We start from the raw sequence: 27708 nt of genomic DNA on the forward strand, positions 1-27708 counted from the left end.
ATTTGTTTTAAACATGTGTTTTTCAGCAAAACTTTAGCTTTACATATTCTGCGCTATTCTAGAACACTATTAGCTTTCAACTAAGTTTTTTCACGCTTTAATTTGATTTTTGCGTGATCTCAAATGCTCTCCAATCTGAAATTTTATTTTTGATACGATGAAAGCGATTATGATAAACGGTGGTCAGTAGTGCTATATCGCAGTTGGTAAGATGGAGGACTGCTATTCTGAGGGTTGAGGGTTCGAACCCGCGTCGGGTACGCGAGTCGGTTTAGGTTCCTGTGTGCGTTTGGGGATTGAAAAAAGGTAATCCTGCATATTAAACGCGTGAGGTCTAATATGGGACAAAATTTTTGCATGTTTAAGGGACCTCTCAAGCGCATGTTAAGAGCCGCATTGAGCAGCATGGTTAAACGAGTTTATCGAGAGAGGTCAATGACCTAAAAGGCTCAAAGTAGATGGGTGAGAACCGAACCTGTGACATCAATCATGAGTGTAAATGGACTCAGAAAACTTTAGGATCTGCATACAATTACTCTACGAACGTTGGTCATCATCAAAATGAAATACGATTTGGGTCCATAAATCAATGACAATAAATTCACTGCCGATGTTTGTACACTTGAGATAATAAAAAAGCAATTAAGCTATTCGGGCTCTACTCGATTATATCGTTTTCGTTGAACAGTCAAATTGGTCGGGCTACTAAAAATTGCATAGAAAGCAGCAGGACCCAAATAGCTACAAATTCTGTTCGAGAGCAAACAAAAACTTATGAACGTAATTTGAGGACTGCCTCTTGACGCTAATCTTCTCACAGATTTACCAAAATCTATGAAAGTTTACATGACGTCTTCTTTCTATTTGGAAAACTTTTTGTGTTTTGGGACACATTCAATTCAGCTAAATTAGAAAGCGCGGAATACACAATTCTCTTTAGCTAAGTAAAACATTCTTGGTGCTAGTCCCTCGACTACTAACCAACTTGTGGTACTCGTGTAACATTCATAATCCCAGACAGACGAAAACGATTAAACTTTCATGTCCCTTTGAAATCGCTACTAATGTTCCAGAACACGTACTTTGGTCGGAATGCAAAACTTGCCCGGCGCAGATGACAAGACTTGTAATCAATAAACTCTCAAACTGGAATCTAAGGTTCATATCATCTGCTGCATAATTCGAACACGTTCTATGAAAATAGAATAACGCTTTGTACCTAATAGAAGCACATTTTCAAGGAATACAACCGTTCAAGTTTTTGCTGTAATTAACAATATTATTGAGCAAAGAAAGGCGACATTAAGTCATGATAATTACCAATCGAGAACATGAAAAATTTTCAGTAATCGCGTTCAAAAAACTTGCTACATTTTCAGTCCATACCGCAACAATATTGCTTGCTGGCAAAAAATGATTAAACGCCAGTGAAATATATTACCATAAAATACAACTGATAAGCTCAAAAAGCAAAGTCAAAATTTGCATGTTTTATACAATTCCTGCTATATTTGCTCGTTGCCTTAAAAATTCGGGGGTCATCTATCTGCTACTCAAATTTTTTAAAAAAAACGAAATTTCAGATAGAATAAATATTCAGTCTTCGCATGTTGTCTGTAAAATAAGGAGGCAGTCTTGTGTTCAAGTACAACTTTTTACCTGAATTCACATCGGGAATTGTCAGCATCTTTGCATGTAAATGCAGTGGCAAATGCCTAACTAGCGGCTGTTTAATTTTGAACACTTTCAACATCTCAGGAGGTAATTTCTGCGGCGCAATTTTATACAAATGATGAAATTTGTGATCACCCAAAATTGGACAACCCAATCCTTCTGAACAATGTACTCTTGCTTGATTCTTTTTTCCGGTCAGCAAATTCAATTCCAATAAACAACTGTCAATTCCAGCTGCAATCAAACTATACTTCGTAAGAGCTTCTGATTTTGAAAACGATCGCTGGATATTTTCTAAATCTCTAACTGGTGATACTACTTGAGATTTTTCATTCTTTGGAGGTATATAAATTGGTAGTTTGAAGCGACATCGCATTCTAATTTTGCCATTCTGCAATTCGTGACTGTGTATAGGTAGCCGAATAAGACCCGAGTGTGAGGCAACTTGAGGTTTGCCCACGCAAAGAGCCCAGTATATTTTCTCGACCTCTCCTTTGCGAAACTTTTCGTTGAGAAAGTCTGTTGTGTGCTGATTAAGACCGAACACAATTGCACCTGTGAACAGAATTGTTCATAACTATCATTCTGAACTAAGTTTCAGTTAAAAATAAAATGACGCAACGAGCTGCTTAAAAAGCAACAAAATATGTTCACATGATTGTATGCGTCTCAATTGCTTCTCTCAAAGACAGTAAGATAGCTGCAAGCACCTATGTAACTTATAAACCGAAAACAGAACCAACCAACTTTGGACAAATGAATATTGGAATTAACGTTCAAATCAAACTAACATTGCAACCAGAGCAAAAAGATAGCCGTAGTTCTAACAAAGGAGGAGCAACACAATGAATTTGAAACTGTATCATCGAGAGCAAATTATTCTTAGAAAAATTATAACACGTTTCAAGATGCTCTGTAAGAAGCATACTAAGATGAAACATTTCAATTTAAACCTCGTTAAAAACAACCTTTACAACACGGCTAAAAAGAGGTGTTTACGAGCATTTATTTACAATAAATGAACATAATCGACTAACGTCTGAAGAATTGCTCTCGAACATATTAAGGTAACTCGAATCTATTGCGGCTTGCTTCAATCCGGGGGGATGGGTGGGTCTAAATTCACGAAGGGGGCTTCAAATTCAACTGACATTAGACAAATAAGTTATTAGAGGTTATTATATACCACTAAATCCAGGCAGGCAGTTCTTTATTACTATACATTACAAACTAAGCTTCTGTTAGAGTTCAATGTTAGAAAACAGAAGACAACTTTCAAAAACAGGTGAAAGCTGGAAAAGAAATAAAACAAAATTGAAGTCACGAACAAATTTGCTTCAGATAAAACAAAACCTGTGTTATACCAATACTCCTCTCCGAGGAGACCCGCAAGCTTACAATAGTTGCTTCAAACTTCGTTCGAGATCAATTAATAATCAGATCGTTATCTAAAGCACTGACGCCAGATTATCACAAGATCTTTCCCACTACACCAGGTCAAAGTCTCCTCGAATTTGACCAAACTTTTGCAAAACAAAAGATGTGAAAACAAATCATGGCCCATCAGCTACAAAAAATTACCAGCAAATCTTCTTCAGATCTGATCAAGTCAGCAAAAAGATCGCCTCAAAAAAGAATGTGATACGAAAATCAGAATCAAGAACAACAGAACGCATTCCTCAAATGCAGTAAAACGATAGGAACCAACACAAAATAAAGCACTCCACCCAAAAACCTGTTGACTCTTAACAACTAATAATAAACAGCTTTGAGAGAAGTAAAGAACGTAATCTGTTCGACTAGTTTTGGTGTAATCGTCTCAACTGTCATGCAAAAGCTGGTAACCAAAAACTGGAAAAAACACTAATCCTTGCAATTAGTCCAAATTAATCTTTAACGATTGAAGGAAGCCAAAATCAGGCCAAAATTGAAGCTAAAAACTATCTATAATCATGGACATTCAACTCATTCGATATTCAAAAAGAATCTCTTGTAGCCAAAATACAGCCTTGCAACTTAACGGAAAACTACGTTCAAACCTCAAGTTGAACAGCGACAAAAAGCAAAAAATTATGCTCTCAAAATATCTCAAAAATAGATAATTTGTAGATTACCTCTGGTGATAAGGTCTCCGAGACCAGAAGCAATTAGACAAAAACCACACAGTAACACAAATTTGCGGAAAAATGCAAAAGAGTTAGCCAAAAAAGATTGTAAAAAACTCATTGCTTAATTATTAATCCCCTGTTGTTGAGAACAAACTGAATATGACGTTTGATTACATTAAAGCAAAAATGAACGAAAACACAGAAAATCTTATTTAAACCAGACTTCTGGACATGAAACCGACCTATTATCAGCAAGCACCATTCACTTTGATGAAAAAATGATTTCTGCACAGAAAGGAATTGAATACTACAAAAGAAACGAAAGGCAAAGACATCTTGCTGCTAAAGTTCTAAAAAGGAATAAAATGTTTGAATTAAGAAAACAGCGCTAGCATAGTTAGATAATATTTAACGAGAGATGTAAACCCAAGAAAAAGACAGCGCCTCGAAAAAAAGTAATTATATTACATCTGTCGCTAACCTTCGCTATTCCATTTACTTTGAAGAACTTAAACTTACCCCATTTAACAGAAAGAAAAACAAAAAAAGCAGTAAAGAGAGTTGAATTTAGCAAAGAATACAGGTAGCAACAACAGACATTAACATAGCCGGCAGATTGCCGGAAAATAGCCGCGATAGACGCTCGTGGCCTTCCATGGATTGAAACACCTAAAGAAATAAGATAGACAGATCGACCACCAGTCCTTTAATAGACCACAAGACTTTTTGGGTTAGCTTCGGACTGTCAATTTTTTGACACATACGTTCTATAAGGAAAAAGCCCTTAAATAGCTATTTCAAAATTGATATTCGAAATCAAAAACTCAAGACTAATAATCACGAATTAGGGCATAAAAGATTGGCACTACTTAGATGCACACTATTAACTAGTAAATCTTCATAAAAAACTAAAGTTCCATAAGTGAGTTCAGAAGTCATTTTTTTTAGTGAGGTAAGTCACGCAATTGACCTAAAAGCAGAAACGACGTCACGTACATAAATTTTAACTGCAAAGCAATAGAAGTCACTGAAGTCAATTCCAAGAAGTCAATTCAAAGAAGTCATGTCGTAAGAATCATCAATGGAGACGACGAATTAAAAAAAAACCACGATGTCCCCAATAATAGCCGCTATCGCTTCGCGGCTATTAAAAAGACTAACACCAGATGAATTGCTCTCGACCGACAGGTGAGGGCAATTTAATATAGAGGAGGTGTTGGTTCAAATGTTTTATGGGTGCGAAAAAGCCGGCGTAACAGGGGTTCCAGTACCGGACCTCCAAGAGGCCAGTCCATCATCTTAACAACTAGGCTACAATGGCGTCGATTCTTTTACGCTCATAATCGCTTTTCTAATAGCATAATTAGTTAAGAAAAAGAACGATCGCACGAAATGAGCTCAAGCGCGAAAAAGTCCCTCAATAAGTCAAAGAAAGTTCTAGAACAGAACTCAACAACAGCCATGGTCAAATAAAAATTTAGCATAAAAAAGACTCACATGTTAACAATAATTGCTTCATACTTCGTTCGAGCGCAGTTAACAAAAACGAAACTCTTTGTCTAAAACCGCCGAAAATCAAGATTAGGTTGCTTAATTTTCAAAACAATAAAATTGAAAACATACCCGGCAGATTGCCGAAAAATAGCCGCCGTTGATTCCAATAAGCATGATTGGGATTGAAAGAATAGACGATATTGAAAAAAAAAGATTTTTGTACAAAAATATTTTTAAGTCCAATTTATATTGATGGCACTTCGTAGTTGAACATACTTCTGTCTCTCAGTGAGAGGCTACAGGGTCTAGTTTCAATACCAATAAGCAGTATAGATAGTAACTAAAACTTATGAGAACAAAGTTCAAGTACCGGGCATCTAAAATGGGCTTTATGGGTTTATCCCGTTTCTATTTCTGACTTCAATTTTTTATACTGACTCTGTTCATTTTGAATTGCTTTGCTGAGCAACTGATGTTCAAATTCATTTTAAGCAGAATGAGAGAAGAGAGAAACTAGCCTAGAGAAGTCAAAGATTTCATGCAAAATGTCGAAAAAGCGACAAAATGCTAAAGCGAAAAAAAGTTTGACGAAGTAAAAAAAATAGGAGCACTATAATAGCCGGCTGAGAAGATGAGGGCGGCTATTAAAAATCAACATCAACTAGAAAAACTTCAGGCTCCTTAAATGGTCGAAAAAAATTGTTATAGGTTAAACCAATAGCTCAAGCAGATCACTAAAAAGATAAAATGCAATCTTAAAAAATTCCTTAGACTGAATAATTTAACATAGCCGGCAGATTGCCGGAAAAGCTGCGAAAGAATAGACCTGCGTGCCATATAATAGATAGAAACAGATACAGATCTAAATTGGAAAAAAATCGACACCGCTCAAAAAACCAGTTAAAAAACATTCAGCGATAAATTAAAAGCTTGCTAAAATTCATTCCGTAGAAGCCTCTTATTAGGGATCTTTACTGCACAAAGGAGTTCCTTTGGCCCTAAACAAATTCAAACTAAACATTTAACTAGTTTTAAAGCGCAAAAGTTATTTTATTGAATGAGGTAAGTCACGTATGATCAAAATCTAAAAACTTTTGCTAAAGCGACTGAGAAATGACGTCACGCGCGCAAATGCCGTTAGTGAGAGGAAGAAATCATTCCGAAAATTTGATTTTTTCAGCTTTGCTGTGAGAACAAATGTAAACCGAAAAAAGAGCGTCAGACGACGAAACAAACAAAAACAGCAGGACAAGTCCTGACTCAAAATTCAAAGAATTTTCATAGACTAAACAGAAAACTATACCTAGAAAGGACTATGAATGGATTGGGAAAAGCATTTAGAAAAAAATCTGAGCCAAAAAATCGAAACAACAGTGAAAATCAAAGTGAAATTGCCGCATGTGAACAAGAAACCACTAGCGAGAAAGCAAATTTCTGTTCAAACACCGTTTTCTAACTCTACTTTAAATTTAGAGCGCAAAAATTTCACGCCGCAAAACCACTCGCTTTTTCGCTCCACTTCCTGTTTCGGCGTGACCAAAATCACTACTCCAATTTGACTTCAAAAATTATGAAAACGTGTTAAGAGAGCTTAAAAAAACATCGCCCCAATACAATTCAAATTCTTTAAATTGTAAAACATACCCGGCAGATTGCCGGAAAATAGCCGCCGTTGATTCCAATAAGCATGATTGGGATTAAAATTACAGAAGATATTGAAAAAAAAAAGATTTTTGTACAAAAACATTTTTTCAGTCCGATTTATTTTGATGGCATTTCGTAGTTGAACATACTTCTGTTTCTTAGAGAGAGGCTACAGGGGCTACTATCAATAACAATAAGCATTAGAGATGGTAAACAAGACTTATAGGAACGACGTTCAAATAGCGGGCATCTAAAATTGGGCTTTATGGGTTTATACCGTTTCTATTTCTGACATCCATTTTTGTACTATCTCTGTTCATTTTGAATTGCTTTGCTGAGCAACTGATGTTCAAAATCACTTTTAGCAGAATGAGAGAAGAGAGAAACTAGCGTAGAGAAGTCAAAAAGATTTCACGCAAAATGTTGAAAAGGCGGCAAAATGAGGTAAAGCGAAACATTTTTTTATTCGACGAAGTAAAAAAAAAATAGAAGCGCTATAATAGCCGGCTGAGAAGATGAGGGCGGCTATTAAAAAAAACCAAGAGCACCGCAATATAGCTTCACTCAGCTTACAGCTTCGCAGCTATAAAAAACAGCCATCAAATTGAGGGCAAATCTCAGCTGGGTAAATGGCTGCAAATTGAGGGTAAATAGCCGCGTATTATTGACAGCACATTATTTTCGAAATATCTCAGGTTTAGGCTTGACGCGTAATTTTCATATGTCAAATGAAAGAAAAAACTCTTGCAATGAATAACGCGCCGTTAAATTTCTGATCTTCTAGATCACTAAAAAACATTTAACTTCATTTTTTCAAGTATTAGAGCACTATATTTTGAGGCTCTGTTTAGATGCAATCTTCTGACTTTCAATAGTAATTGTATCTAGAATTTACAAGTGCAGAAGCCATTCTTCAAGTGATCAAAGCACCCAAAAAGCTGCTATTGAACTAAAAGCGCACAATTCACCTAGAAGCTGATTCAGAAGGTCAAAAACGCACAGCTAAGATGCTATTAATCCAGAGACAATAAAGATAAAACGAGGCATCTGGAAAATAGCAGCGATGGCTTGGTATACATTTAAAATTGATTCAAATACCAAGAAAAAAGACTTAAACTACCAAGACAAGAAATTTCAATTTCTATCATTGCTGTGATGTTTTAATTTGATATTTAACACACAGCTCCAAGAAGAAACTTACACATCGCTCCAAAGAGCTGCCTTCAAATACGCTTTAATCAAAAACAGATCTCAGTTGCCATTCTATTTAAAGCACAAGTATGTCATTTTAAGAGTTTAGAAAGTTATGTTTTGACAAAAATATCCACGCAAATTAACAACGAACTCACTCCACCAGAACAAAAAAAAACATACCCGGCAGATTGTCGAAAAATAGCCGCCGTTGATTCCCATAAACAAATGGGATTGAAAGAGAAAAAACTAATAAAAAAAGTTTTTTGTACACAAACAATTTTGAAGTGCGAACTATTTTAATGTCATATTGTGGAGCTGAACATACTCCTATTTCGTAGTGAGATGACACAGGTGCTAGTAGCAATGCCATGGATTAGATACACAGGGGCTAGTATCAATACCACGTCATCTCACTATTTCGTAGTGAGATGACACGGGCTAGATCATACAGGGGCTAGTATATATTGTCAAAAGTGTCAATACCAATAAGCATTAGATATTGTAACTAAGAACAAAGCGTCAGTAGCAGGTATCTAAAATTGGACTTTTTTGGTTTATCCAGTTTCTATTTCCGACTTACTTTTTTGATACTGACTCTATTCACTTTCAATTGCTTTGCTGAGCAACTGCTGTCTAAAAACACTTAGCAGAATGAGAGAAGAGTGAAACTAGCCTAGAGAAGTCAAAAAAATGTCACGCAAAATGTTGAACAAGTTGTGAACTAAGGTACAGCAAAAAAATTTTACTCGACGAAGTCCTGAGCTACAAGGCAAAGAAATGAATGAAAAACAGAACTAATGTACCTGACCAGCAGAACAATTGAACAATCCCAGCCAAAAAAAACAGATACTAAAATTTGATATTTTAGTTGAGAAACTAAAATATCAAAACAACCTAAAAAAAAAATTGCTCAAACTCTTGAAGCTTTTACAGTGAAGGCCAAAAATGATACAATTCAATATAGTCAATAACTCACCCACCAGCCTTGAAAGAGATTAATTTGCCACTGAAGGTAGAAAAACTCGAGAGATGACAAATGCTTCAAAAAACTGAAAACTGCAAAATTTAAAGAAACTTTCCCAATTTCGCTGGAAAAAAGTTCAAAGCCTTTTTTATGTCTAGAGTTTTGTCTTGTAACCCATATTCAAGACTTACAAAGTGTCGTGGCCAGTAAGGATCGCTAAACTAAGAAAATGATCTAAAAAACAATTGCAAATCTTAACAAAATCTTCCTAAATTCAAGATATTAATATCTTCAGAACCATTTCATTGTCTCCAGAGACCATCCAGTATCCCCATAGCAAGCATTGAAAAGTTTCACTAGCTCAAAAAAAACAAAAATGGAATAACAATTTTCAGAGAATAAAAAAAATTATCATAAAAATGCTAGAACTCGTGTTATTAAAATATTGACAACCATTCCAATACCTCTAGAAACTATGCAGTAAATTGTTGTCAAATCGTGGTGGAGGTTCCTGGGCCCCTGATGCAGGAAGAACTCGAAAAATTCGAAACATTAAAAACTTAAAATTGCAAGTTTAAAATGAAACTGCTAAAATTCGTGATATAAAAAAATTGAAAGATAATTCGTTGCCCCTAGAAACTATTCAGTAACATACTAGCGAACTCTATGGGAGGTTCCCTGGCTACTGGGGAAAAAACTAAATTTTAAGAAATGCAAAAATTGCTAAAATTCGTAATATGAAAATCTTTCAAAACATTCTACTAAGAACTATGTAACCTGTTATCAAAACCAAAAATTATATTCTTAGACATTGACTGCAGAGAAAACTAAATTATGAAAAAGTTTTCAAAACTTAGAAAAAATGCAAAAAAAAAATTGCCAAAATTTGTGATATTAAAATGTTGAAAACAATCTCACGGCCAAAAAGTTTATTTTAGTAACCTATTATCAGACCTTAGAGCACGTTTCCTGGCACCTACGGCTGGTTGAAAAAACTTAAGAAAAAAGTCCGAAAATTTGAAAAAAAAACTTTAAAATTAGTATCAATTTGCGTGTTTATGTTTGGAGTACCAAAACATATAGCTCCTAAAATGGTCATAAAAAGTAATAACGTCTTCCAAAAGACCTTTATCAACTATTAACAAGCCTAAACTTTAGACTTTTCCACAGAAAAACTCAAAAATCACAGAAAACGCAAAAAATCGCAATAATTTGGGCTGAAAAACTCCTGAAAATGACCTTTTAAACTTGCTTGACCACTCTATGCACTTGAAGGACTACTAAACGCGGCTACGGGCCTCTAATGAAACTTAATGCCCGCTGAGCTTTACCCGTTTATCTAGTTTTGAAAGACACCAGTAACAATACAATCTAATTCTTGGACTGTAAAAAAATAGGAGCGCTATATAGCCGGCTGAGAAGCTGAGGCGCCTCTTTGTAAATTCGAACTACAAAGTTTCAAGAATGAATAAACAAGAACCTGATTAAGCGTGACGTCACAGGTCTAAGAAAAAACGTAGACGACAAAACAAAAAACATGGCAGATCAAGTCCTGAACTAAAATCCAAATTATTAAAACACACCCGGCACATTGTTGGAAAATAGTCGCCATTGATCCCCATAACACCGATTGTGATGGAAGGAACAGAAAACCGACAATTGATTGTTGTAAAAAGTGAAAACATTTTTCAAGTGAAAACTATTTCGATTGGATTTTTAGTTATTCATACTCCTGTTTCCTATTGAGAGGATGCAGTGGCCATCATCATTTCCAAAACGCTTGAGAGATGTTGGCTAAGACTTATAAGAACAAAGTTCAAGTAGTATTTTCGATGCTTAGTCTGTTAATTTTAGATTGCATTGTGTTAGATTTCATGAAAAACTGTTGAACAAGCAGTGAACTAAGGTAAAGTGAAACAAAAATTTGTTCGATTAATTTAACAACATAAGCAGGACAATTCCTGGCATACAAGTCAAAGAATTTTCATTGACTTATCACAAGATAGACCCAGAATGGACAATGATTCGATTGGAAAAACCATTGAAACAAATCCTATAAAAAATTGAAAAAAAAACAAAACAAATCAAAGCGAAAAACGCCGCATGTGAACACAACCACTAGCGAGAAAGCGAATTCTTGTTCATACACCGTTATTACCGTTTTCTCACTCTACTAAGAACTTAGATTGAAAAAAATCACGCTGAAAAAACACTCGCTTGTTCGCTCCACTTCCCGTTTCGGCGTGACCAAAATCATCGCTTCAATTTGACTTCAATAATCATGAAAATGTGAACAGATCTTACAAAAAGGACAGCGACCCAATACAATTCCAACTCCTTGAAAGGTAAAAATAGGAGCAATATAGTAACCGGTTGAGAAGATGAGAGCGGCTATTAACAAGAAACACGGGCAAAACTCAAAATATAAATATTGTATGAAATTGCATAGTGATGAAGTCATTAAGACCTTACGCTATCAACTCAAAAATAGGTTTCTTTATTAGATTAAGTGCAAGGACATCAAAAAGAAAAAAATGGGCATCAATAAAAATTTGTTGCAAAAGGGGGTTGATTATATCTATTATTATTGAGATTGGGAGACGAGACAACATAGAAAGAACAAAACATAGCTAGCAGATTGCCACAAAATAGCCGTAATAGCTTTGTAGATCTACAATCTCAAAAATATAGTAAAAGAAAGACAAAAATAAATTTTTCATTAAATGGTGAGATGTTACATTTTGATTATGAATCTGTATAACTTAATGCTGCTTCTATTGGCTGTTCTTATATAACCTTCAATTAGAGTGACATACACTAAAAAAAGTCAATTTCAGAGTGAGGAAGTCATTTTTGAGAGTGATGTGAGTCACGCGTAACCAAAAACTTAATCACGCGAATGAACAAAAATACTCGCTCCAATAAGAGTATTTCGATTTTCATGTCGATTTTCATTGACTAAACAAACAAACGACTAGAACTAGAACGGAATGAGTGAATTGGGAATAAAACTCTATAAAAATCAGATAAAAAACAGAAGATCAATGTCAAAATGCCGCATGTGAAAAAAAAAGCACTAGCGCGAATGCAAATTTTTGTTCAAACACCGTTTTCTCACTCTACTTTGAAATTAGAGCAGCAAATTTCACGCCGCAAAACCACTCGCTTTTTCGCTCCACTTCCTGTTTCGGCATGACCAAAATCACTACTCCAATTTGACCTCACAATTCATAGAAATGTTTGAACAGATCTCAAAAGAAGACAGCGCCCCAATACAATTCAAATTCTTTGAATTGTAAAAAAAAACAAAGAGAAGGCCAATAATAGCCCCAGCTATCGCCGTGCGGCTATTAAAAATGACTGAAATGAAAAAAATGTTTTTTTGAAACAGTGCCAAAGTTGTACAAACACTAACAGTCAACTGAATACATTAAATTGATTCAGTTTTTCCCTATAAAGGATTCAATGGGAGTTGTGATTAAAGAAACCAAACGCCAAGAGGATAAAACTGACAAAAAATGAGGGCAAAATAATTAATTGTCCATTTTATTTACTATTGTCAGACGCACTGTCAAAGACAAAAACCACTAACTATTAGCTGATGATTACCTATGAGTTTTTAATTAGCATGTGTTTTAACGTGTTTAATGGGTTTGTAAACTCTAAAACACGTTATAAACAGCTCCAAAATAGTCATACTTTCTTTCACTGGCAACGGAAAAATCTCTTAATATAGGAGTCAAATAGAGGCCGAGATAAATTTTAAAATCCTCGGGATATTGTGTGTTCAAAAGACATTTACCTGATACATCTTGGTCCAATCTATGAATAATCTTCATCATGGTAGGCATCTCGTGTTGCTTGCTTGCTGTCATAGCCCCAGTTTTGATTCTACCGGTCTTCTTGAGGAGAAACAGCATCCTATCTGTCATACTGTCCATACTATACTGCAAACCAGCACCGTCCTGCACTGCTAATCCTACAGAAATTTTAGAAGTCAAAAACGATTGGACAATTTCCATCAAAACAAAAACATATTGCATAAAAATGAAAAATTAAATATTTTACCGGGGAATTTAATGTTTCTAATTTAATAAGGATTGACAAAATCTGTAAACATTTACACTGCCGAGTTGTTAATTATAAAAGTTTGCAATACAATTCTGACCCGGATTTCGGTTTTCTTTTATTACTAACATAGCCGGCAGACTGCCGCAAGAGCTGCGAAATAGACTTGCGTGCCGTAAAATACAGATAAAACAGATACAGAAAAGAGTTGAAAAAGTAATCGCGGCAACCTTGAAAATTTTAACTTGAAGGGGTGTATCATTGAGAAAATTTTTTGGTGCAAAAAGTTTTGACGAGGAGGTTCTAACCCCATTCCCCGGCTTAAGATACAGAAGCATTATTCACTCGGCCCTTGCCACCATTTATCTTACAGTTGATTTTGTTTTAGCAACAAACGTTATTTCTAAATGCAAGCAATTTAGCTCACGCAAAAAGCAGGAAATCAAGCGTGAAAAAGTTACTGAAAAAGGAAATCGAAAGAATTTTCTATAACATATGTTGAACGAAAAAGCGTCCGACGACAAAAAACATAGCAGTAAGTCCTGAAAAACAATCCGAAGAATTGAATGAAACACTAACAACTACTGTACCTCGTCAGGAGACCATGTGAACAATGCCAGACAAACAGATAAAAGTAGAATCTGCAATTTAGCGAAAAACAGAAACAAAAGAATTCAAAGTGTACATACTTTGATGATCAGCAACAACCTCAAAAAATATTGACTCCTTGAGATCCGAAAATTTGAAAGTGACAACACATTACCAAAATCTCAAAGACAATTTGTTTTATTCTTCATACTAATCTCATCAAATCCAGTTAATTATTGCTGAAATCTGCAAAACATTTAACTTGCAGTCTAGTAGAGATCTTGCAGAACAGAGGCAAAAAGAGGCAAGAACGATAGAAAACTTAATTTGAAAAATTTAGAGGAAGCTACATAAATGAAATTCTTGATGCTAATGTCCACAAACGAAAGACCTCTGTCACAATATCAAAAGTAATAACAAACGAAAAAACCTTTCTAAAAGATTCATTGCACCTACTGACGGAAAAACTACTGACGGATTGCACCTACTGAGATGAACAAAAAATTTCCAAAAAAATTCGAGAAAAGTTGCAAATTTTGAGTTGCAAAGTTGCAAGTCTGCAAAACTTATGAAACTATTGACTTCAAAATTATTTCTTTTTCACTAAAAAATCCAGTAATTCATTGTCACTCATCTGGTTCATTTATTCTTGAAGAGCATTCTTATGTCCCTAGAAGCTTTCAAGTAATAGAGCGTCAAGCTCATAGAAGCTTCATAGGCACCATTGGAATAAGAACATGCTGCCAAAAATGTGCTGCCAGAACATGCTGCCACATTGAAGTCTTCAAAACAATCCTTTGTCTGAAGACACTATCCAGTAAACCATGTTCAAGCTCTAAATAAGTTTATCAAAAGAACAAAACATGAAATGACAAATATTTGAAAAAAACTGTATAATTTCAAATTTTATTGAAACGACGCTAAAGTCCTTGATGATGATAGTTTCAAAACCATCAAATTCCCTCACGAAACCAACCAGTTGCCCTCTTCAAGCTCATAAAATGTTTCCTTGGCCCATAAAAATCGGAAAACTCAAAAAACGGCAAAAAAACTTTGAAAATTGAAAAAAATGACTGTTATTTTGAGTGTTCAGGTTTGCATTATCAAAGAAGAATTATGGCTCGCAATGGACCTCGTGAACTTTGAAAAACCATTATTGTACTACCTATATGAAAAATTTTTATATAATGGCAAAAGGCATGAGAAATTAAACCATCATGGACTCAAAAACTACAAACTGACCTTCTCTAATAACACTTTATGGCCACAGGGCACAATCTGTTTATCCCGTTTCTAAAGGTCAAAGTCATGGAAGTGAATGGAAAACGTTAGAGTTCCTCAACTGACCAACGGAAAAATTCGATTACACCAGCCAAACGAAAATTCTTGTTACATCAGGGAATTATCAAAAACTGTAAAGTTAACTGTTGTTGAGGTATCAAGAACCTATAATTAGGGTACACAATTTGCAGACAAAGGAAACTCAAATTCGCATTGATAGAGGACAAGCAGAAGCAAAAACTGTAAAAGCTGAGTTTTTTTTGTAAAAGACAAGTAATTAATAAAATCGCTATATCCTTGGTACTATTGTAAAAAATTTTGGGCTAACTTTCTTTGTGTTTCAGTCCTCAGAAACATTTTTGTGCTTCTGGAACCCATTAAGGAAACCAGCAGCAAGAAAAGCGCATAATGATATTGAAGTGTTTATCAAAAAGCACGTTGAAGATTGCAATAAACAATCGGAAAGCAAATCGGCAATTTTTGCATAAAAGCTTGAAAATTGATCACTTCGGTTCAAGGACTAAAATTCTTCATTACCAACAATTTCTTATTATATGCCAGCCAAACAGCAAAACCTGATCAAAACTTAAAAATAAGAAATTACAAAAAAGTGCTAGAAATCTTTTAGATAGAAACTTCAAACTAGCTCTGTAACGCTAAAATTCTATTAAAAACCCTAGTTCGAAGCTGAAAAAAGTTTTATTGCCCTCTTTAACAAAAGAACGGGAAAAATCATAAGAAGTATCAAAAAACTTTTAAACAGTTAGGAAATTTAAAAAAAACTTTCAAAATTGTGCCGTAAACGGATTTTACCTGCACTCAAAACTTTATCTGGACCATAAACAATTATCTATGAACACATATTCAGCCCTCAGTTTAAAACGTTCAAAAAACTTGCAAAGTTGTAAAAACTACTAGTCATAACCAGATTCTCGAAATCAAATCTGTATTTACAAAACTTGATAGAAGTTTCAAATTTATGAAAATAGTAACTTGAAAAATACTTCGTTTTCACTAAAACATTCCAGTAAATTAATGTCGTTCATCTGGTTCAATCATTCTTGATTAGCATTCTTATGTCGCTAGAAGCTATCCAAACGTTAAGCTCAAAAGCACATTGGCCACGGCGGAACACGAACATGCTGCCAAAAAGGTAACATTTAAGTCTTCAAAACAATCCTTCGTCTCAAGACACTATCTAGTAAACCATGTTCAAGCTCTAAATAAATTTATAAAAAGGACAGAACAAGAAATGACAAAAAAATGAAACACTTTGACAAAACTTTCAATTTTCATTGAAACGCCGCTTAAGTCCTTGATAATACTATTTTCAAAACCATTCCATTCTCTCTAGAAACCATCCAGTTGCCAATCTTCAAGCTCTAAAAACGCTAAAGTTAAAAAACAATGCAATTATTATTAGTTTGCGTGTTTAAATTTGTATTATCAAACTTTATAGCATAAAAACCAGACATCAAGAAGAATTGTGGCTTGCAATGGACCCTATGAATTTCGAAAAACTTTATTTTGATACCTATCTAAAACTTTTTATATAATAAAAAACAAATAATAATAAAATAAACTATTCTGGACTCAAAAACTACAAATTGACCTTCTCACCTTAAAATTAGCCTTCCCAAAACGTTGAGAACTCTAAGCACTTGAAACACTACTAAAGCCAGCTAATAAAACTTAATGACCACAGGGCACTACTTGTTTATCCCGTTTTTAAAGGTCAGAATCATGGGAAAAAGTGTAATATCATAAAAAAAGTCCAGAATTACAAAGAGAAAACTGAATGCAAAACGTAGAAACTCGTCAATTGACCACCGGAAACATCGCATGACACCAACCAAACAAAAATTCCGGTTAAATAAATAAGGAATTCTCAAAAACAATTTGAACTGTAGAGAACTCGTAGAGTGAACTGTTGTTGAGGTAACGAGAACCAAAAATTAACGTACAAAATTTGCAGCCAAAGGAAACTCAAATTGGCATTGAGAGAGGACAAGCAGAAGCAAAAACTACAAAAATAAGCAATTTTGTTAAAAAAAGCAAGTATAGAATAAAATCGATATATTCTTGGCACTATTGTAAAATATCTTTTAACATTCTTCGTGTTTCAGTCCTCAGAAACATTTTTGTGTTTCTGGAACTCATTCAGGAATTCAGCAATATAGGCGCATAATGATGCTGAAGTGTTTATCAAAAAGCACGTTGAAAATTGCAAAAAAAAAATCGGAATGCAAATCGGCAATTTTTGCATAAAAGCTTGAAAATTGATCAATGGGTTTGTTCCGTTCAAGGACTCTAACTTCTTCAATACCAGCAATTTCTGATATGCGAGCCAAACAGCAAAAACCTGATCAAAACTTAAAAACAAGAAATTACAAAAATGTGCTAGAAAAATTTTAGATAGAAACTTCAAACTAGCTCTGTAACGCTAAAAATCTATTAAAAACCCTAGTTCGAAGCTGAAGAAAAGTTTTATTGCCCTCTTTAACAAAAGAACGAGAAAAATGATAAGAACTATCAAAAATTTTTTAAACAGTTAGAAAATTTAAAAAACGTTCAAAACTGTGCCGTAAACGGATTTTACCTGCACTCAAAACTTTATATGGACCATAAACAATTATCTATGAACACATATTCAGCCCTCAGTTTAAAACGTTCAAAAAAACTTGCAAAGTTGTAAAAACTACTAGTCATAACCAGATTATCGAAATCAAATCTTTATTTACAAAACTTGATAGAAGTTTCAAATTTTCTTGAATTTTCTGTAAAATTAATGAAAATAGTAACTTGAAAAATACTTCATTTTCACTAAAACTTTCCAGTAAATCATTGTCATTCATCTGGTTCAACAATTCTTGAATAGCATTTTTATGTCTCTAGAAGCTATTTAAACGTTAAGCTCAAAAGCATCATTGGCCACGGCGGAACAAGAAACTGCTGCCAAAAAGCTAACATTTAAGTCCTTAAAAGCAATTCTGTCTCTAAATAAAATTCAAAAAGGACAAAACACGAAATGACAAAAATATGAAAAAATTTGACAAAACTTTCAATTTTTATTGAAACGCCGCTTAAGTCCTTGATAATAATATTTTCTAAAGCATTCCATTCTCTCTAGAAACAATCCAGTTGCCAATCTTCAAGCTCTAAAAATACCAAATTAAAAAAATGCAACTATTATTAGTTTGCAAGTTTAAATTTGTTGTATCAAACTTTATAGCAAAAAAATCAGACAACAAGAAGACTTATGGCTTGCAAAGGACCTTATGAACTTTGAAAAACGTTAGTGTTACATATCTAAATTTTTTTATATAATAAAAAACAAAAAACTAAACTATTCTGGACTCAAAAACTACAAATTGTCCTTCTCACCTTAAAAACAGTTTTCCCAAAACGTTGAGAGCTCTAAGCACTTGAAACACTACTAAAGCCAGCTAATAAAACTTAATGACCACTGGGCACTACTTGTTTATCCCGTTTTTAAAGGTCAGAATCATGAAAAAAAGTGTAATATCATACAAAAGTTCAGAATTACAAAGAAAAACTGAATGCAAAACGTGGAAACTCGTCAATTGACCACCGGAAACATTGCATGACACCAACCAAACGACAATTCTGGTTAAATAAATAGGGAATTCTCGAAAACAATTTGAACTGTTGAGAACTCGTAGAGTGAACTGTTGTTGAGGTAACCAGAACCAAAAATTAACGTACAAAACTTGCAGACAAAGGAAACTCAAATTGGCATTGAGAGAGGACAAGCAGAAGCAAAAGCTACAAAAATAAGCAATTTTGTAAAAAGCAAGTATTTAATAAAATCGATATATTCTTGGTACTATTGTAAATTATCTTGGGATTATTTTCTTGGTGTTTAAGTCCTCTGAAAGATTTTTATGTTTTTAAAGATGATTCAAGAACCCAGCAGGCAAGATACGAGCATAATGATGTTGAAGTTTTTTTTATCAAAAAGCACGTAGACAATTGCAATAAAAATCGGAAATTTTTACATAAAGCTTTGAAATTGATTAATATTTTTGTTCCGGATAAAGACGCTAATTTCTTCAATACCAACAATTTCTTGCCAAAGACTACAAAATAGCAAGCCGTCAGGCTGCAAAATAATTTCCTGATATATGCGAGCCGGACAGCAAAAGCTGATAAAATTCTTAAAAAATAAGTGGAAATTTAAAAAATGTGCAAAAATCTTTAAGATAAGAACTTCAATCCATCTTCTGTATTGACAACTGCTGCAAACAAGTTTTAATGCGCTCTTTAACAAAAAGAACCAGAAAAACGATAAAACGTCTGAAAAAACTTGAACAATTAGCAAATATTTTGAAACAATTGCTCAAATTTGTGCCGTTAATATCCTCAAAATTTAATCAGGACCATTAAAAATTACACAAATTCAGCCTGAACTCTGTTTCGTTGGTCAATAAAGAAAACAGCGTGCAAAATGTTTAAAACATTAAAAAAAACAAACTTGCACAGTTCCAAACATTACTCATATCCAGATCCTCAAAATCAAATGTATATTGTTAAAAATCAATCCATTGACCCATTTTCCAGCCTGAAAAATGTTTCACTGAACTGTGAAATTAGAAATAACTGAGGGAACATTTAAAAAAAACTTGAAATTAGCGAAAAATGCTTTGACTAGGGTATTAAATTTGGCATAAATAACACAACGAGACAAAAAACATCAGGATAAAAAGACATTTCGTAGAGCATAACAGCCAAGTACAATATATAAACTATGACTGACCTTTAAAAAGTCCAAACTTAAAAATCAAAGAATTTGACAAAAACAAGGAAAAATTGCTTTATTCAGGTTTTAAAAACAGCACAAACTGAAATCTTCAAATTGAAATTAGATCTTCCCAGCAGTTTCTGCACTCTAGTCACATTAAAGACTACTAAGTCGTGCAAAAAGGTGTAAAACTTATTACAAAAAAGCAGTAATGCAATCCAAGTTCTTTGGATTGTAAAAAACCAAGAGTACCGCCAAGCATCACCCAGGTTGAAGTTTAATAGATTAGCCTAGAGAAGTCAAAAAAGACTTCACGCAAAATGTTGAACAAGCTGTGAACTAAGGTAAAGCAAAACAAATTTTTATTCGACGACGTAAAAAATAGGAACGCAAAAATAACCTGCTGAGAAGCTGAGGGCGGCTATTAAACATGGCAAACTAATGTCTAGCAAATTGATCCCAACAATCGCCGGGCACGGGAGATTAATTAAACGGCTTCAGCAGCTGCAGTGGATGGCCTAAGGGCTTGAAATGCTTTCATTAGAACTAAATACACAAGATTTAAATTGAAAACAAAAATGATATCAATATTGGGTGAGCCAGCTAAGTTATTAAGCCGCTTTAAACTCTGAATGGGAGCAATTTAACCCTCAAAAATCAAGAAGCCAAGAGCGAAAAAGCCGGTCAAAAAAGTGGTCAAAAACAGTTAAATGAAAAATCGATAGCACAAAATATCCGTATAAGACCAACAGGATTAAAATTAATTGTTGCAAATAATACAAAAACGGAAAATTAAAAATCAATCACGCTAAAATGAAGAATTATAGAGTGAAATAGTCACTCGCTTAGTCAAATCGTTTAAGCGAGCGAAAGAGTTCTTTTAGAAAAACGTTCAGGAAAAATACTTTCAACAGTAGCTTGCAGCTAATAACCCCACAATAACAAAATGCGCTCTCGAAGGACAGGCGGGGCAAATTAATTCAGCGGGCAAAATTCTTACATGCAAAAGTCACACATGTGTACAATAATTGCTTCAAACTTCGTTCAGGGTCAATTAAAAATCGTATTTCATAAATATTACCATGTTCAAACTTACCAGGGGGTTTATTGAAAGCAACCAAGTCGTTAGAGCAAAATATGACGTTGTTGAGCAACAGCTGACATGCATCCTCTTCGTCTGTCCTCCATTGGGGCAGGAACCCAGTTCTCAAGTGAGCAGTCAGCATTTTATTTGTGGGTTTGTCGAATTCTTTCGGATCTCTTCTCTCTAGAGCCAGCTGATCACGTCTAGAGGTCACAAGAGACAGTCTTGTGGGATAATACGACAGCTTTTCAGGCGTTGATTTTTTGCCTAGGTTATCAACTCGTATGAGGTCACTTCCATGAGTCATTTGCTCTGCACTCTATGATCCAAAATCAGAAAATCAGTACGTTGTACACCCCCAATTTCGGCTTTGACTATTATACGAGGTAAAAGCGTGAAAATACACCTAGTTATTTAGGCTAGAACACAATCAGCTATTGTTTTGCATCACTAAAAAATGATTGCGTGCCAGCTGGTGAGGAGGAGGATGCATATCAGCTAATTCTGAACTACGCAATATATTGTTCAAACTACTTGGTTTCTTCCAATAAACCAGATGATAAGCTTTCTAATTGCTCTTGAACAAAGACAGAAGCAATTATTCTACCTTTTCACACCTGAATTGGGATCGCGGTTAGACGATAGGAGGCAGAACTTGGGTCAGAAAGGCAGGCCAGCAAAAATTTTAAAAAATGCGATAGTACTTCCAGTTTTGTCAAGGCTCAAAATTAGTATATTTAAGAACAACTACATCAGTTAATAAGGGCAAAAACCCCAACGGAACAATTCATTTTGGACGTTTTTCAAGATCAATCGAAAAACCCCACAATAACAAAATGCGCTCTCGAAGGACAGGCGGGGCAAATTAATTCAGCGGGCAAAATTCTTACATGCAAAAGTCACACATGTGTACAATAATTGCTTCAAACTTCGTTCAGGGTCAATTAAAAATCGTATTTCATAAATATTACCATGTTCAAACTTACCAGGGGGTTTATTGAAAGCAACCAAGTCGTTAGAGCAAAATATGACGTTGTTGAGCAACAGCTGACATGCATCCTCTTCGTCTGTCCTCCATTGGGGCAGGAACCCAGTTCTCAAGTGAGCAGTCAGCATTTTATTTGTGGGTTTGTCGAATTCTTTCGGATCTCTTCTCTCTAGAGCCAGCTGATCACGTCTAGAGGTCACAAGAGACAGTCTTGTGGGATAATACGACAGCTTTTCAGGCGTTGATTTTTTGCCTAGGTTATCAACTCGTATGAGGTCACTTCCATGAGTCATTTGCTCTGCACTCTATGATCCAAAATCAGAAAATCAGTACGTTGTACACCCCCAATTTCGGCTTTGACTATTATACGAGGTAAAAGCGTGAAAATACACCTAGTTATTTAGGCTAGAACACAATCAGCTATTGTTTTGCATCACTAAAAAATGATTGCGTGCCAGCTGGTGAGGAGGAGGATGCATATCAGCTAATTCTGAACTACGCAATATATTGTTCAAACTACTTGGTTTCTTCCAATAAACCAGATGATAAGCTTTCTAATTGCTCTTGAACAAAGACAGAAGCAATTATTCTACCTTTTCACACCTGAATTGGGATCGCGGTTAGACGATAGGAGGCAGAACTTGGGTCAGAAAGGCAGGCCAGCAAAAATTTTAAAAAATGCGATAGTACTTCCAGTTTTGTCAAGGCTCAAAATTAGTATATTTAAGAACAACTACATCAGTTAATAAGGGCAAAAACCCCAACGGAACAATTCATTTTGGACGTTTTTCAAGATCAATCGAAAAACGCAATCAAACTTCACTACGTACGTATCAAGGCAAAAAAAAGTTAAGCATTGAGCGGAAAGAGCTCCGCTGATATGTTCTTCAAAGACAAACAAATTAAGTCTAAAAAGAACGAAATCGATGAAATATCACAGTAGCATTAACGAAATAGGTTATTTGACCGTTTATATAGACTTTTATCTTTAAGATATATCTTTTAGACTGACGCAATACTTTCCTCGCTTTATTCACTTAAAAAAATCTTACGACCCGAAAAGAAGCTGGAAGAACCGGCACGCGATTAAAAAGCTAAAGGACGATCGAACCGAACGATCTTCGTACGACCGCGGAGGCTGCAACGCTTTCGGAACCGTATCTGAGTTCTTCAATCCGAGCGATGGAAAACCCCTCGGGTTGACTTCTTCGACAATCTCAACTAATTCACCAGCTCATTGGCAGACATCTGCCAATTCGATCTACGGTTCATAGCAGGACCATAGTCCTTGAGCCAACGCGACCAAATTGAATTTGCATAGGACTGCGCGCAAGCACACCGTACCCCGTATGATTATCGAATTCGTCAACAACTGACAGAAATCCGGCTGTTCCGTAACCGAATAGGATCGATTGGGGGCCTTTAGGTCAAAGTTCAGCGATTACGCGCCTGAGCGGACGTGCGTTCAATGCATATTCGACAGGACAAAAGTGGTATACAAAATCTAATCAGGCGACAGCAATCGAGGATAAAAACTCTTTTCTGAAAAAAAGCTGCAGAACAACCTAAGCCAACTTGATGTGCAAGTTCAGCTGCAATGTTCATTATATTCAACATTTCAATGCTCTCATGGAGCTCCTTTTCCGATTAATTTCGAAGCCGTATCTGACCAAATTATAGATAAGCAAAGCATTCATCAACAAGAGACGAACCGCTCCACTTCAATCTGACATGAACTAGCGTCCAGCCATACACGGAAGGATTTCAACGTGGACAGCACGAGTAGTCAGACATCTTATGTAACACGACAAAGAGTAATGTAAAAGAGCCGAAAGCGATCAATCCCAACGTTCACAAAAAGATGAGACAGGTTCGCGAATCGCTTCTTTGGGAGCTTGGTCATGAATGGTCACCGCACTGAACCTTCTGCACGTGACGCAGTTCCGCTTGATGTCCCAGAGCTCGAGCAGTTTCAGGACAGCACAACGTTACTGCAACTGTACTTTCGATCGTAAGTAAACGATTCCAGAGATTTCTTATGTGAGTCTACTGTAGCAACAGTTAAACAAAAATGTGACGTGCATCTAACACAAATGAATCTTCGCGACTCAGTTCAACAATGCAACACGGCTGCTCCGATTGACGGGCCTATTCTTAAGATGTTTTCCTTTGGTGTTAAACAACTATCACTGAACAAAAACTGAAGATCCAGAATTTCACTTTTGCCATTCAAACCAGGCTTTTGCAATGCAAACCAGCATTTCACAGTTTGCGATAACACTTATCTACGGAGAGATTGGCGCTCAAAAACTCAAGAGCGGCAAGGAGAGTCACCTAGAGTTCCACAGAATATTTATTGCCTTCATAGCTGCAACACGGGCCTTTCACACAGCGATTGTTTTAATCGAAGTTGAAAAGTTGCTGAGCCTTGAGGAAATCGACAGCACTAAATACGTATTGAAAGCCTTCAGCAAAAACTTGGAGTTTAAGATGTTTGGTGTTGAAAAGTAGCCGCCTGGAATAGCGATCTTAGCCAGCTGCAGCACATCAACACACAATTCACGGTACCTATCAACTGTGTCTTCATTAAACTTGTCATCCCAACGTTGACTATTCACCAGCCAAAGGTCTTTCAAAAATAACCGAGCACCTGCAGTGAACGGTGCAGCACGGCCGAAATGACCATAGACAGAAGACATAGTTAACGTTGTTTTGGATTTTTGCAACTGGTGCTAGTGTCACGATTCATAAATTGAGTGTCGGTCATCTGATCCAATTTAATCCCAAGCTCATTCAAAGCTACTTTCATAGATAAAACGATGATTTTGGGATCAGCGCATTGACGTGCTCTATGAATTAGGACACTCAGATGTGGGACAGTGATTACGCTATCAGTAGGCTTCAACCCACACAAAAATGTATTATCGTATGCAGTTTTCGACAAAATGCATTGTTTATTGATATACCAGAGCCATTGATTGCCACAAAAAGCGCAAAATGGGTTGCACACACGGTAGCACTTCAACCTGGAGAGACACTCCCTTAATGTCGGCCGATATGGAGAAATTTGCATGAAACAATGTAGTATATAGAATTAGGGTTTCGCAGAAACTCGGGTTCGGTAAATATTTTTGTTCTAGAATGCAGTGGGACTCTGGGAAATTTTTCAGACGCAATGATATGTTACAAACATTAGCCTACTTACGCACCACACAACTCCGTGTTGAACAAAGACCCCGCTTGAGGAGACAAAAACGTTCCAAGTTTGCTTTGAAGCAAGTCGAAACCTGCCCTGAAGACCACGGCAGAGTAACCTTTAAAATTTAACTTTGGGTTAGTGAACGGCGAGCACTTGTCGGCAGCAAAGTACTCTTAACGGCCAAATGGATCGACACCCATCCTGTTCAAGCATCATCTAGATGTTTCCATAACGTGACGGGATCTAAACCTACCGAGAGAGGTATTTTTCTTACAGTCTTTCAAAATAGATGTATGAGCCAACATTCAATTTATCTTTCTCGGACGGAATATTTATTGCCTTCATAGCTGCAACACGGCCCTTTCACACAGCGATTGTTTTAATCGAAGTTGAAAAGTTGCTGAGCCTTGAGGAAATCGACAGCACTAAATACGTATTGAAAGCCTTCAGCAAAAACTTGGAGTTTGAGATGTTTGGTGTTGAAAAGTAGCCACCTGGAATAGCGATCTTAGCCAGCTGCAGCACATCAACACACAATTCAAGGTACCTATCAACTGTGTCTTCGTTAAACTTGTCATCCTAACGTTGACTATTCACCAGCCAAAGGTCTTTCAAAAATAAACGAGCACCTGCAGTGAACGGTGCAGCACGGCCGAAATGACCATAGACAGAAGACTTAGTAAACGTTGTTTTGGATTTTTGTAACTGGTGCTAGTGTCACGATTAATAAATTGAGTGTCGGTCATCTGATCTGATTTAAACCCAAGCTCATCCAAAGATACTTTCATAGATAAAATGATGATTTTGGGATCAGTGCATTGACGTGCTCTATGAATTAGGACACTCAGATGTGGGACAGTGATTACGCTATCAGTAGGCTTCAACCCACACAAAAATGTATTATCGTATGCAGTTTTCGACAAAATGTATTGTTTATTGATATACCAGAGCGATTGATTGCCACAAAAAGCACAAAAATCGCTGCACACACGGTAGCACTTCAACCTGGAGAGACACTCCCTTAATGTCGGCCGATAGGCGAAATTTGCATGAAACAATGTAGTATATAGAATTAAGGTTTTGCAGAAACTCAGGTTCGGTAAATATTTTTGTTCTAGAATGCACTGGGACTCTGGGAAATTTTTCAGACGCAATGATACGTTACAAACATTAGCCTACTTACGCACCACCCAACTCCGTGTTGCACAAAGACCCCGCTTGAGGAGACAAAAACGTTCCAAGTTTGCTTTGAAGCAAGTCGAAACTTGCCCTGAAGACCACGGCAGAGTAACCTTTAAAAATTAACTTTGGATAAGTGAACGGCGAGCACTTGTCGGCAGCAAAGTACTCTTAACGGCCAAATGGATCGACACCCATCCTGTTCAAGCATAATCTAGATGTTTCCATAACGTGACGGGATCTAAACCTACCGAGAGAGGTATTTTTCTTACAGTCTTTCCAAATAGATGTATGAGCCAACATTCAATTTATCTTTCTCGGACGGACTTGCTTTGAGTGCTTCAAATGCGTGGTTGCTGTTTGGTGTTGGTCAGTTCAATCAACTTTGTGTCAAAAACCTCATCGGAACTTTTACCCTTGATTGTTTGTTTCCAAGTTTTACCGTGAAAATTTGCAAGAGCATTGGACACCAAGGAGTTATTGCAAGCGGTATCGAGCAAAACTAAAACCCTGGTATCTTTACCAGAAGATTTCGCCAAATTCACTAAGAGGCCTGATGGAGACCTTTCTCATTGCTGACAGATAAATTGTAGTAATCATTTGATGATTACTACCTAGGTCTACTTTTGATTTTGACGGCCTTTACCTTCGCTCGTTGAGAGGGAGATTCTGCGTTAAGTAGACAACACTTGAAGGCGGTCGTTATCTTACAGACAACGCAGCGAATAGAGGGCAATGTTGCAGTTGAAGCCTGTTTGTATGCGCTCCTTTCCTCTGCGTTGGCACTAACTGTCTTTGCGGCAACCTGCTCATGGTTACGGAATTAGCTCAAAAAGAGTTCGATTTTCTTATAATTGCAAAACAAAAACTTTCAGCTTGACAGGAAAACATTAAATCTGACAACCTGGCGAAAGCTAACGCTAAATTCCTTCGTTTAGCTTATAGATATTTAGCTTTTAGATAATCAAAACAGAATTATAAAAACTAGTGCAGTTAGGTTGAGAGTGATTCATCTACCGTTAGTTGCTTCTGCTTTTTTATAAAATGTCAACCGAAAAGTCAACATGGTCAGGCATCAGTTTTGCATAAAGACACACACTACTATAATTTCCTCAAACCTCATCCAATAGAACTTAAGCAAGCAAATAAAGCTGGCATCGAGTATCAGTTTTTCATTTATTTTTTTTTAAAATTTAAATGAATAAAGCATCCTGGGCTAAACGACATCAAGGTAGGCTATTTTTTTTCACAATTTGACTTTACTCAGTAACTTCCTAGTGGAACAAAACTGGATCGTGACATACAATGACGTGTTCCCATCACGAATATTGCCAGGATCTTATGCAGATATCTTATCTAGTAAAGTTTCACCTCTCTTCAATTATTGTGATGTCAAATTAACCAATCGTTTAAAAGTACTCACACAGTTTACTGGGACGCTTCGTTGAGCAGAATCTTGGGACCTTAAAGGCTTTGGTCCC

The 27708-nt window shown here is 35.9% G+C and overlaps 1 protein-coding gene across 1 annotated transcript; it reads right to left on the reverse strand.

Annotated features, from left to right (window-relative positions):
* Positions 1-1577: 1577 nt before the first annotated feature.
* Positions 1578-27708, reverse strand: LOC142344746 (pseudouridylate synthase RPUSD4, mitochondrial-like). Its single transcript, XM_075396637.1, has 5 exons — positions 27651-27708; positions 21848-22102; positions 20874-21180; positions 12881-13057; positions 1578-2229 (listed from the first exon to the last, which is right to left on the reverse strand). The coding sequence occupies exons 2-5, from the start codon at positions 21917-21919 to the stop codon at positions 1580-1582; spliced, it is 1206 nt and encodes a 401-aa protein (XP_075252752.1). The 5' UTR covers positions 21920-22102; positions 27651-27708; the 3' UTR covers positions 1578-1579.

This window comes from Convolutriloba macropyga, chromosome 8, assembly GCF_964194025.1.
Source record: "Convolutriloba macropyga chromosome 8, txConMacr16.3, whole genome shotgun sequence".
Classification (NCBI taxonomy): Eukaryota; Metazoa; Xenacoelomorpha; order Acoela; family Convolutidae; genus Convolutriloba; species Convolutriloba macropyga.